The sequence below is a fragment of the Danio rerio genome, chromosome 12, assembly GCF_052040795.2.
Source record: "Danio rerio strain M-AB ecotype USA chromosome 12, GRCz13ab, whole genome shotgun sequence".
NCBI lineage: Eukaryota > Metazoa > Chordata > Actinopteri > Cypriniformes > Danionidae > Danio > Danio rerio.
In genome coordinates, this window is record NC_141032.1 from 33209900 (window position 1) to 33221686 (window position 11787).

The 11787-nt window shown below is 34.4% G+C and overlaps 2 protein-coding genes across 2 annotated transcripts; both read right to left on the reverse strand.

Annotated features, from left to right (window-relative positions):
- Positions 1–3618: 3618 nt before the first annotated feature.
- On the reverse strand, positions 3619–7024 carry crygmx (crystallin, gamma MX). The gene is given in 3 exon segments (NM_001013262.1): positions 3619–4163; positions 6454–6696; positions 7001–7024. Coding segments are annotated over 3 exon segments (528 nt in total). The 5' UTR covers positions 7010–7024; the 3' UTR covers positions 3619–3887.
- Positions 7025–8067: 1043 nt separating this feature from the next.
- On the reverse strand, positions 8068–11445 carry crygmxl2 (crystallin, gamma MX, like 2). Its single transcript, NM_001024427.2, is given in 3 exon segments — positions 8068–8528; positions 9003–9245; positions 11346–11445. Coding segments are annotated over 3 exon segments (531 nt in total). The 5' UTR covers positions 11355–11445; the 3' UTR covers positions 8068–8249.
- Between the last annotated feature and the right edge of the window lie 342 nt (positions 11446–11787).

An 11787-nucleotide genomic window follows, 5' to 3' on the forward strand; every position in this document is an offset into this window, starting at 1 on the left:
GTTCTGTAGGGATAGAAAGAGACTTGCCAAGCACTAAGTGGGACATGGAAAAGTGAAAACAATACTACAGAGGATTAATTATGTTGCTATTAGGAAAGAAGAGACTGTGAGAAGACTGAAGCTTGCCATGAAAGTGCCAGTGCCTTTTGACTCACAAATTCGTTTTATTCTCCAAAATGTGCGGTTCGCGCTCAATGAGCCTTCATCAGGAACTAAAAAGATTAAGAGATGAAGAGAAACAGAGTCTTATTCATGTGTTATTGTGTTCCAACTTTGCTGCGTAAGATCTATGATCAATAGCTGTTTGGGATGAAAGAGGTTAAAAATGCTCAAATGAGGAGAATGTTACTGCCAAAACAGAAGACGAAAATACAGGTGCTGCTCTATGAAAGGGAAATATTACTAATGTACAAAGCAAAGGTTATCTTTATTTTCAGAATTTTTTTTGTCCTATTGTCATGCAAGCGTTGACCCCAATACTGTAATCTACTTTGCCAATGCAGTTTTGATGTTAGGACTGCTAAATAATGATTTGGTATTATTTAGGGTTGTTATTATTAAATTAGTTTACTAAAAATAATAAAAAAAAACAAATACAAACGTTTTTGAAATGTTAAATAGAGCTAAAGTGTTTACTTCAATTTAAAAATTCTAGCTGAAATAAAACTTTCTCCAGAAGAAGAAAAATATTATACGAAATACTGTGAAAAATTCATTGCTCTGTTAAATGTCATTTGGGAAATATCTTATTAGGGTTATTATTAAATTACATGTTTTATTTAACACAATGGCTTTTATATCAAATTTAGGCTGTGCTTAGACTGCATTACAATTACAATGATTAATCATATTTGACTGAACTAAACTAAACATTTTATTTGCTTACCTCTATTTAACATTTATTTAAAAAAATTGTAGTTGGTTGGAAAGTGAATGTTGCAAAAAACAGCCGTGTGTGTGTGTGTGCGTGTGTGCGTGTGTGTGTGTGTGTGTGTGTGTGTGTGTGTGTGTGTGTGTGTATATACAGTGTATGATATTTCTTTCAAGTTCTGTAAAGGAAAGAAAATCATACAGATTAAAACAACTTCGGATAAGGACAGATTTCAATTTTGGATGAACTACCCCTTTTTTTACCCTATTCATTCATCTATGTGTTTTAATGAAATAATATAAGAAAGCAATCCTCTCTTTAGTTTGCCGTTTTGCTCGTCTGAGTAAGTTAACTCATCATTATTTCATTCAAATGACAGATTTTTTGGTACTTATGTGAATAGGTCTCTTTATGAATAAATAATTGAAGCATTGGTTCATCTTATTTGGGCTGGGTCACAAATCAACATTAGACTCTTAACCCAACTTCAGACTAAAGTGACTGTTCAATATTCACAAGATTGACATCACAAATCATGACATTATACTGATTTCTGACTTCAGCCCAACCTTGGTTTGATGTCAGATATTAACAAATGATTTTAGAACCAAATTTTAGACTGACATCAGTCTTAAGTTCGCTAGACGTTGCATTTTGCCAATATTTGTATGCTTGTGTGTGTGTGTGTGTGTGTGTGTGTATATATATATATATATATATATATATGTGTGTATATATATATATATATATATATATATATATATATATATATATATATATATGTGTATATATATATATATATATATATATATATATATATATATATATATATATATATATATATATATATAAATATAAATAAAATTAGGCAAGTTATTGTATAACGATGGTTTGTTCTGTAGACTATCGAGAAAAAATATAGCTTAAAGGGGCTAATAATTTTGTCCCTAAATTTTTTATTCATATTTTTTTTAAATAAAAAAAAATGATTTTATTCTAGCCAAAATAAAACAAATAAGACTCTCTCCAGAAGAAAAAATATCAGACTTAATGTGAAAATGTCCTTACTGTGTTGAACATCATTTGGGAAATTAAAAAAAAAAATAAAAAATTCAAAGGGGGTTGATAATTCGGACTTTAGTTGTGTATATATATTTGGTTGACGTTGTCAGGCATCACTACCATACCAGACTTGTACAATATTGAAAGAGTCCAAGTAATAAAGTCTGCCTTAGGGTAACAGTTCCGCAGGATCTGTTTCCTTTAACTAGATTGTCAAACATCTCTTGATTTTAATGTTCATTGTAAAAAATGTTAAAAATGCAAAAATGTATTTGTGTTATGACAACATGAACTACTTAAGTTAACTTATTAGTTTATACAAGTGTAAGTGGATTGAACATAAAGCAATTAAGTTGCCCTCCGAAAAAACTCAAGAATTTTGTTGTTTCAGCTCAATTTAAATAAGTAGTCTGATTAATTTTTGATTAATCTAGATTAATCAAAGACTATGATTGCAATTAACACATTACATTTTCTTAATCAATCAATGACCTCAGCGTACTGTAGCATTAATGCACCACATACATAGACATTTAGGAGAATAGCTGTATTCTGGTCTTTGGTCTGCATTATTTTTTTTAAATTAAGGCATTAAACCAGGGGTGTCATACACAGTTTGGAGGGCCGCAGCCTTGCACAGTTTAGTTCTAACTTTGCTCAAACACACTTATGTGTAGGTTTCAAGCAAGCCTGAAGGACTCAGTCAGGTTTGATCAGGTGTGTTTAATGAGGGTTGGAAGTAAACTGTTCAGAGCTGCGGCCCTCCAGGAACTGAGTTTGACACCTGTGCATTAAACTACTGTATCAGCCCTATTAATGACATGCACAGAAAACCTAAACCTTGTAGCAAGTTGCCAAGAAAGTAATTTTCATTTTTATTGTTTCTCTTGATGTACTAAATTAATAAAATCTAACTTATAAAAAGCGACTGAATAAAATTAATATATAAAAATAGTCATAATGTGATACTAAAATAACACTGGCCTGGGTGATACACATGAAGGTCTAACTTGAGTTTAGGGTGTTTGAGTGAGAAATTTGAAAGAACCAAACCCATCAGACTTTTGCAGTCAGTACAGCTTTAATTGAGCTTTACTAGAGGCGAAAACTCATATTTTTGGTCTTTCCTTGATCTTTAGAGACTCGAAACGTGCTCCCTGCAGAGCTCCATTTTTTAAAATCAATAATTAATCGTCAAAGTTATTTATTCATTTGTATCTTTGCCAATTACGGGCTTCTAATTAACAATTTCAATAATTGATATTTATCTCTGAAAGAGCTGGGTATGCGCACCTTATGAAAAATGCATGAGCTGAGATATGGACTTGGTTTTGTTTTGTGTTCTGAGAGAGAGCCGCGTGCTCGGGGCGAAGACCAGGCCACTTTGACTTTTCCTCTTTGAGTCTGCGCTGCCCTATGATGTGCTGCTAATATGGGGCCTCTTTCAAGGGCCCAAAGCGTCTGCTAGACATCATGTGATCTTATAAAAGTCTTCTGCGCTCCCATCCTCAGATACCCCCTTTTTTTTGTTCTTTAATAACTCTGTTCAAAGAACGAGCCGTTTCCTTAATAATTTTCTTTTGTCTCTCAGGCTCAAGCTGACGTCATGCATGATCAAGGCGATAGATGTGTGCTGCGTGTACAACATTTTTTGGCATGTTTTCATTCATTGCATTACAAACTTGTTTGATTTTAATCAATTTCTCCTTTATTTCCAGTTGTATTTGTGGAAGGGAAGGGTGCAGATAAAATACACAATTTGCACGATTGTCAATGCCGAAGAAGACAGATAGCTCTGCTTAAAGCGAAGCTAAATGTGCCGCATTACAAGAAGCATCACAAATACATTGAGCACGACAGATCCACAGGCCCCGAAGGTCAGACATGGTCATTGCATGGACAGGCGGTGCTGTCGACACATTGGGAGAGGTGTTTGCGCTTTGGATTTGGATCTTCATTTGGGGTCAGTAACACGTCGCAGGGAGCCGATGGTGGGACTTTGACTTCCCCACTCGATGTACCTCCTGTATTCGCCGGGACGCAGGAAGAACTGGCGACCAGTGTAGTTGGGGTGCTCGTGGAGGATCCAGTAGCCCTCCATCACATTAGCTGAAGAGATGTCGCCATTGTGGAAACGCTGGCGCAGGTCAGGACAATCTTCATTCAGCTCCATTGCCTGACCGCCAAAATCGGCGCGCTCAAAAATCTTCATCCTGTAGTTTCCAGTGTACTGTGGGTGAAAAAAAATGGTGTTCTATTAGGTAAAGTCTATGATTTTTTTCTTTACTGCATAATCATTTATGAAGTTGAATCGTTTCATTAAAATTTCATATTTTGTATTGTTTGATCAAGCCGGCGTTATGCTCATTGGATCAGCCAATAGTGCGAGTTTGGGGTTGGCCTATATTCATTTAACCAACCAATAAGTGAACAGGTGAGTATTCAGACAAGGAAGCTTGTTTGGAAATTGTAGATATTTATATATATATATATATATATATATATATATATATATTTTTTTTTTTTTTTTAAAGATTAAAGAATATGATACTAAAATAACATTGTCCTGGATGACATATAGCACAACGTAAGAGTTTAAGGCATTTGAGTAAGACATTTGAAAGAACCAAACACATCAGACTTTTCACAGTCAGTACAGCTTTAATTGAGCTTTACTAGAGGCGAAAACTCATATTTTTTATTAATCTTTAGAGACTCGAAACGTAAGCCTATATCTATTCAACTGACCAATGAGTGACGAGGTGAGTATTCAAACAAGAAAACTTGTTTGCAAACAGTAGATATTTTTTAATTATTATTTTTAATTATTATTGTGAAGGTGTTTTTAACATTACATAAATTCTTTTCAAACAAATCAAATCTTTTTTTCTGCTAATGAGGTGGAATTCAGTTGAAGTTTGCTTTTGTTGAATGGGTTGGTTAAGTGGTTAGAGCCAGTATTGTATTTACAGATGTACCTACATAAATTAATTACAAATGTACTTTAATACAAGCATTTTAAAATGCAAGTTCAATGTAAAACGTGCATAAAAAATTCTTGTCAAATTTATTTAAATGTTACCTAATAGATGTGGTGGTATTTAATAATTCAAAATTATCATCATGTTCACTTTAATATATTGTAATATTGTCTTTTGAATTCTTAAAAAAATTGATTAAAGCACACTTTATATAATAGACGACTTGTATGACACTGGTCACACAATTATGTAATCAATGGCAATCATTTTTAAATTAAGTGTAAAACAGTGAGTGCCTTTGTCATTCAAAAATCATTCGATTTGTTATTTAGAAGGCAACACTAAAGTTTGTTCTTTTCAACCTTTTTTTTTTTTAAATGTATTAAAATACAGTGATAGTACAGTATCCGTAGTTGAAAAATCCTTCGTTTTTTTTGTTAAACAATTCAACAGTTATTGTGCAAAGAAAATCTAATACTGATCAGTAAAATTTAGGGTTCTTACACATTTTTACGGCAAAAATTCCAGAACTTTTCCAGGACTTTTAAGTTAATTTTCATGACCTAATGTTTCATATAATGTCTACGTATAGTTGATAAATCATAAGAAAAACAATGAACGTTTAGATTTATTACAGCATATCATAAAACACGCAATAGTTTCAATTTATTTTTATATCTATGTGAAACAGATGATGCTTACACAGCACTAATGATGTGAGAGCATGTTTTTGGCCAAGAAGAGAAACGTAAAAACAACTAACGTCCATTCTAATTTAGAGATATTTGTCAAACTAATTTTAGATAATCTTAGTAATAATCTTAGATAATAGGTAAAACTACTTCTATTGTAAAGCCACGATCACACTGTACTTTTCGCATGCAAATGCGGCAGACCGGAAATGCAACCACGTGCGTTTTGCACGTTTTGCATTTCACTGCATTCGCTGTGGCTTGGTGAATTCGTACCTGCGAAATCACATCAGGTAATTGGGTTAGACGAATAGATACATTTTAAAATAAGAAATTTTGAATATGGAGCACTTTTATTAACGCTCACTTTTATTAACGTCTAATCATATTGTTTAATACCACCCCTATTCGCAGCGCCATAAGACAGAATTTTGCATGCACAAGCTCTAGTGTGACCGCAGCTTAAGTTGCTTTGAACAAAACATTTGCTAAATGACTAAATGTAAATGTAATTTCCAGGACTTTTCCAAAACTTTGTGGGTTTTTCTGTTTTTCCAGAACTTTTTTTAGGCCTGGAAAATGCCATGTCAAAATTCCAAGACTTTTCCAGATTTTCCATGATCGTATGAACCCTGAAAATTATGCAAATATAGCAAACATCAGATTTTCCTTAAGACTAAATAATAAAGCTGCAATAAAAAGTAAGCAGCGACTTGAGCTATATGTAATTCATCTGAAACTTGATGCAAATTGTAAACGTATTACCATCATGCTTTTTGATTGAAATAATATTTCAAAAGTATCAATCAGTACTGTTTTCTACTACAGCTGACTGTACAGTACTCACAGCAGGAACCACGCGGCAGGAGCGAATGCAGTCGTTGAATCCAGCCCAGTGCTGGAAATCAGGGTATTCACCCTTGAACAGCATGTACTGGTATCCAGAAAAGTTGGGCTTCTCATAAGCCACCCAGCTACCACTGTCTACTCGGATGGAGTTGCAGCGATTAAAGTGGGACTGCATGTCAGCGCAGTCTCCAGTGCAATCATAGTGACGGCCCTGGAAGTTCTTCTCTTCATAGAAAGTAATCTGTTGGTCAATGAGAATGAAAGAACAACGCAGGAATACAGGTATGCTTTCAAGGTTAATCACACTCTGACAGACAGTAATGGACACATTTTTCGGAGCTTGTATTATTCAGTTTAGACATGCTAAATTGGTACCTCTCAGGTTGTATAATGATTGTCTGCTTCTATCAGTGTCTGTTGGTAATATCTGATGTGGCTTTAAGTTTATAATTTTACAATAACATTTCCATCTTTTTTTTAAATCTCTATTCTTTTATAATAACATCTCCATCTGTATAACTTACAGACACAATTTGGTCACTTACCTTGGACATTGTGACTGTTCTGTGAGCAGACCAAACCATTTCTGAGGTCAGGACCTCTTTATAGAGCCGGCATGGATCAGGGCTTTGTGTCTGACTCACAAAACTCTGTCTGGTCAGCACAATGTGTTGTATAGGCTGGATGCGACTGTAGATCTGCCGTCGTGTGCCCCCCTTTGTGTCTTTTTTTCTCTCTCTCTTCAAAGACAGCACCACTGCACTTTTCGGCGCTTGACAAAAAAGTTGCCAACTCTGCTTTTAGTTTAGACATGTAAATGGCAGGGCACATAAATGAGGATAAAATGCTGGAATATTAAATTATCTCAGTTTTAAATTGGGTCATGCTATTATTTTAACACTCCTTTTTAGGTATTCTGTACACTATAAGTAATATTACAGATTATTGTATAGTACAGGTAACTCTCATTAGAAGAAAAGGGTTAGGATTCATGAAAGTTGATGTTGATGCAAAGTGTTGGAATAAAAGTAATATATAAGGATTTTAAGTTGCGTTTTATTTTTTTAATCTAGTTAATAAGGAAAATAATGTTAAACTATGTTTTATTTTATTTTTAAATTTTTTATTTATGTATTTTTAAATTATTTAAATTTATTATATATTTTTTAATATTTTTATTTATTATTATTATTATTATTATTATTATTATTATTATTATTATTATTATTATTATTATTATTATTTTCATTACAATCATTATTATCATCATCATCATTATTATTATTTATATTATTATTATTATTATTATTATCATTATAATTATCATTATTATGATCATTATTATTATCAGTATCGTTATCATCATCATCATCATTATTATTATTATTATTATTATTATTATTATTATTATTATCATTATTATTATTATTATTATTATTATTATTATTACTTACCAACACCGCTTGCAAAGTTGCTTATAGTCAACATAACGTCTAAAGAAGACCACCAATATAAAGTGTTACCCATAATTGCATATAAATTATCCTCTCACATGGCCACGTTTCATGGTTTGGAATGAGACTAAAATGAATGTCAGTTTTGAAAAGACAGGTTTGGCTTGAAACAGACATTCAGTCTTTATTTTGATGTGCACTGGGAAGTAGATCAATGGATCTCTCATTTGAAAAACAACTGGCAAGCTGAACAAACTCTGTTTTCTTCGCTACCGAGTGTAATGAAGAAAAGGCAGTATGCGAAACCCATTTTAATTAGTCTTTAATGGCAAAACAGCGTTTACATGAAACTGCTCCTCATTCTCCTGAAGGAGCCAATCATGGGATTCATGCAACCCCAGTCGCTGCAGGCTCTGTATTCTCCGGGTCTCAGGAAATACTGACGGCCTCTATAGTTGGGGTGCTCATAGAAGGTCCAGAAGCCCTCCATACAGTTGCAGGAGTAGATGCCGTGGTAGCCAAAGCGATCGTAGACATTAGGGCAGTCGTCGGTGAACTCCATCATGTGTCCGTACATCTCGGGCCTGTTGTAGATCCTCATACGGTAGGCTCCTCTGTACTGTTGAGTGGAGAGCAAAAACAGCGTTTAGGGCTTTAGAGGAGTCAATAATCAACGCATTCGAGAGACCTGTTGTCAGAACGTTTGGGAGGCAAAGCTCTGCATTCTTGACGCCGCTGTTTAAAACAGAGCCTTTGAACATGACTTCCTGCTGTAAACCTACAACTTTCAAAGATTTTCAAGTAGACGTTTAGTCACTTTTCGTCGAACTAACTCTAGTGACAGTGTCATGATTCTTCCTCTGCCAAAAAATAAAAAAAGCAGGGATGAATGGAATGATGATGAGCTGCGCAGTCATCCGAGTGTGTCTTGCTCCATTTCAAATAACTAAATCTCCTGGCGGACCTGTGAACTTGTTTTTTTCCCCCCTCTGCATATATGAAATACTTCAAAGGACTGATTGATTGACGTTGCTTTTTTTGTGTGAAGGTGTTTAACTGTGTGAAATGAAACCCATCAGTTTGATTGACTTACTGGGGGGAACATCTGACAAGATCTGATGCAGTTGTTGAAGCCCATCCAGTGGTGATAGTCAGGGTACTCCCCACGGCCCAGGACGTACTGATAGCCCATGAAGTTGGGCTTCTCGTAACCCACCCAGTGACCTCCCATGACACGGATGGAGTTACAGCAGTTGAAGTAGTTGTAGGTGTCGGAGCAGTCAGAGGAGCACTCGTAAGAGCGGCCCTGGAAGTTGCGGCCTTCGTAGAAGACAATCTGACCACAGAAAGATGGTGATTAGAGAAGGTACAGTGGGAAGAAAAGGCTATCCTGATTCAGTTTGTCAAAACTCATTCAGTAAACAAGTGCATTTTGATGGATCAGTGCTAGAAGTTGCCACCTTCAGAGAAGATCAAAGTTATGGAGCTTTCTCACAAGACTGATGTTTAACAGTCATCCTAATCTTAAATCCTTGAAAGTGTTTAATATCTTCATTATTTAAAAAAAAAAACATATGAACATTATATGTATTAATGAATGTATTATATCATTTTTGCTTCAAATTATAAAAAAAACAATTACCACTTATGCGAGGTGTTTCTAGTGCAGTGTCAATGGGGCTCAGAGTAAATTTGACCTTATTCTCTCCTCTGGCTGCTGTCATCACTCACACTATTTTTTTTTTCCTTTTTCTGAAAGTCTTGATAACACCATTGAGGAATGCCTGGGAATCTCGGAAATGTCAAAAATCTACCAATGAGCAGCAAATTAATAGTTTACTGAGGTAAAAGTTATACAGTTTAAAATATTGGCCTAGTTTATTTTTTCCCCTATTTCTGTTCAACAGAGAGCAGATTTTTTTTCAACACATTTCTAAACATAATAGTTTTATTAACTCATTTCTAATAACTGATTTATTTTTTCTTTGCCATGATGACAGTAAATAATATTTTACTAGATATTTTTCAAGACACCTCTATACAGCTTCAAGTGACATTTTCTTAATTAGGTTAACTAGGCAGAATAGGGTAATTAGGCAAGTTATTGTATAACGGTGGTTTGTTCTGTTCTATCGAAAAAAGATATAGCTTAAAGGGGCTAATAATTCTGACCTTAAAATGGTTAAAAAAAAACACTGCTTTTATTTCAGCCGGAATAATACAAATAAGACTTTCTCTAGAAGAAAACAATTATATCACACATACTGTGACAATTTCCTTGCTCTGTTAAACATCATTTGGGAAATATTTAAAAAAAGAAAAAAAATCAAAGGGGGGCTAATAATTCTGACTTTAACTGTATATTTTAGTTAATAGGCAGAAATTTACCTTAAATATAGCATGACTGATTTTTTCTTCTAAATTGAGTATTTATTTCAGTTTAACTGCAATGAAAAGAACCTTAAAGTATAAACAACCTACTATTAAAGTGAAATTACTGAATTTACATACACACTGGAACCTGAGAAAAATGTTCATTTTAGACGGCACTAGATCACTAAATCATTACTAAATCATTAATCATAAAATAATTATTTAATAAAATTCTCGACCATCTATTCTTCTGCTTTATATTTCCTCATTCCATTTTAATTTAAGTTAAAGTTAATTTAAGAAGATGAAAGTCATTTTAAAGTTTTTAAATATCTATACAGTCTGTATGTATATTGCTCTGTTTTCCCTAAGTCCAAAGACATGTGCTATAGGTGTGTTGGGTAAGCTAAACTGTCCGTAGTGTATGTGTGTACATCCTGATCCTCCAGATGAGGGGTTGAGCATTGGGGTAACGACGCAGCTCGTAAAAATGAGATGTTACGAAACACCAATATGGTGTGGCTAAATATAAACTTCAATATAAACAGCCCTGGGAGTAAGTATATATATTATTTAGTATATTTATTTACTTATTTTTTTTGACTACGAATCAAAATACCATAAAGCAAACATGGATTTCTGATCATATTTTCAGATTATATTATGTATAAATGTACTTTTCTAGACCTTTGATTTCGAGATGCTATCTTCTCTCTAGTTTGTCAAGATTGGATTCAAGCCAATGATTCCTGCTGAAAACAATCTGGGTCATCAGCACAAGGTATGTCTGACCTGATGGAACCAGTATGGGATGCTGTTTGCTGATTTCCATTATGTAAAACAAGAGTGCTGAGCAATAGCAGCTCACATTTGCTAAAGAACAGCAATGCCCACCAGCTTCCTTTTTTTGCTGAATTGAATGCAGAGTTTTTCAGCATTGGTGTTCATCGCATGCGTCCATGATGTGGCAAATAACTCATACCGTCTTATGCAAATAGCAGTTTTAACCAGTCTACTTACTAATTAACTAACCAACTATAGTGGTACCGTTCTGATTGCCTACCTTCCCCATGGTTGCAGAGCAGGTTGTGGACGCCGTAGTGCCGTTCAGTCACAGAAGAGCGGCCGGAGCTTTTATACTCTTCTAGAGATGTAGAAACGCTGCTGCCAGAGGCCCGTCACAGAGACTAGAGTTTACCTTTGAAAACGTCACAGACCTTTCCCATTATGCATTTCTCTAAAGACAACTAAAGCCACTCTGCCATTATTCCCCAATGCTAGAGTTTACCTATACAAATCTGCCTCACCTCACGAGCCTTACCAACACACACCGAGCCTTGTTCAGCCATGACCTTTTCACAACACGCCACAAAAGGCATTCTATATATGGCACAATGTAAAGGAAAAAAAATGGCATGTAAACAGTTTTAACAGAATGCGTAAGTGTCATTTGGGTTAAATCATACTTTTCATTAGGCAGTGTCTTGAGCTGGGTTATTTTAAGC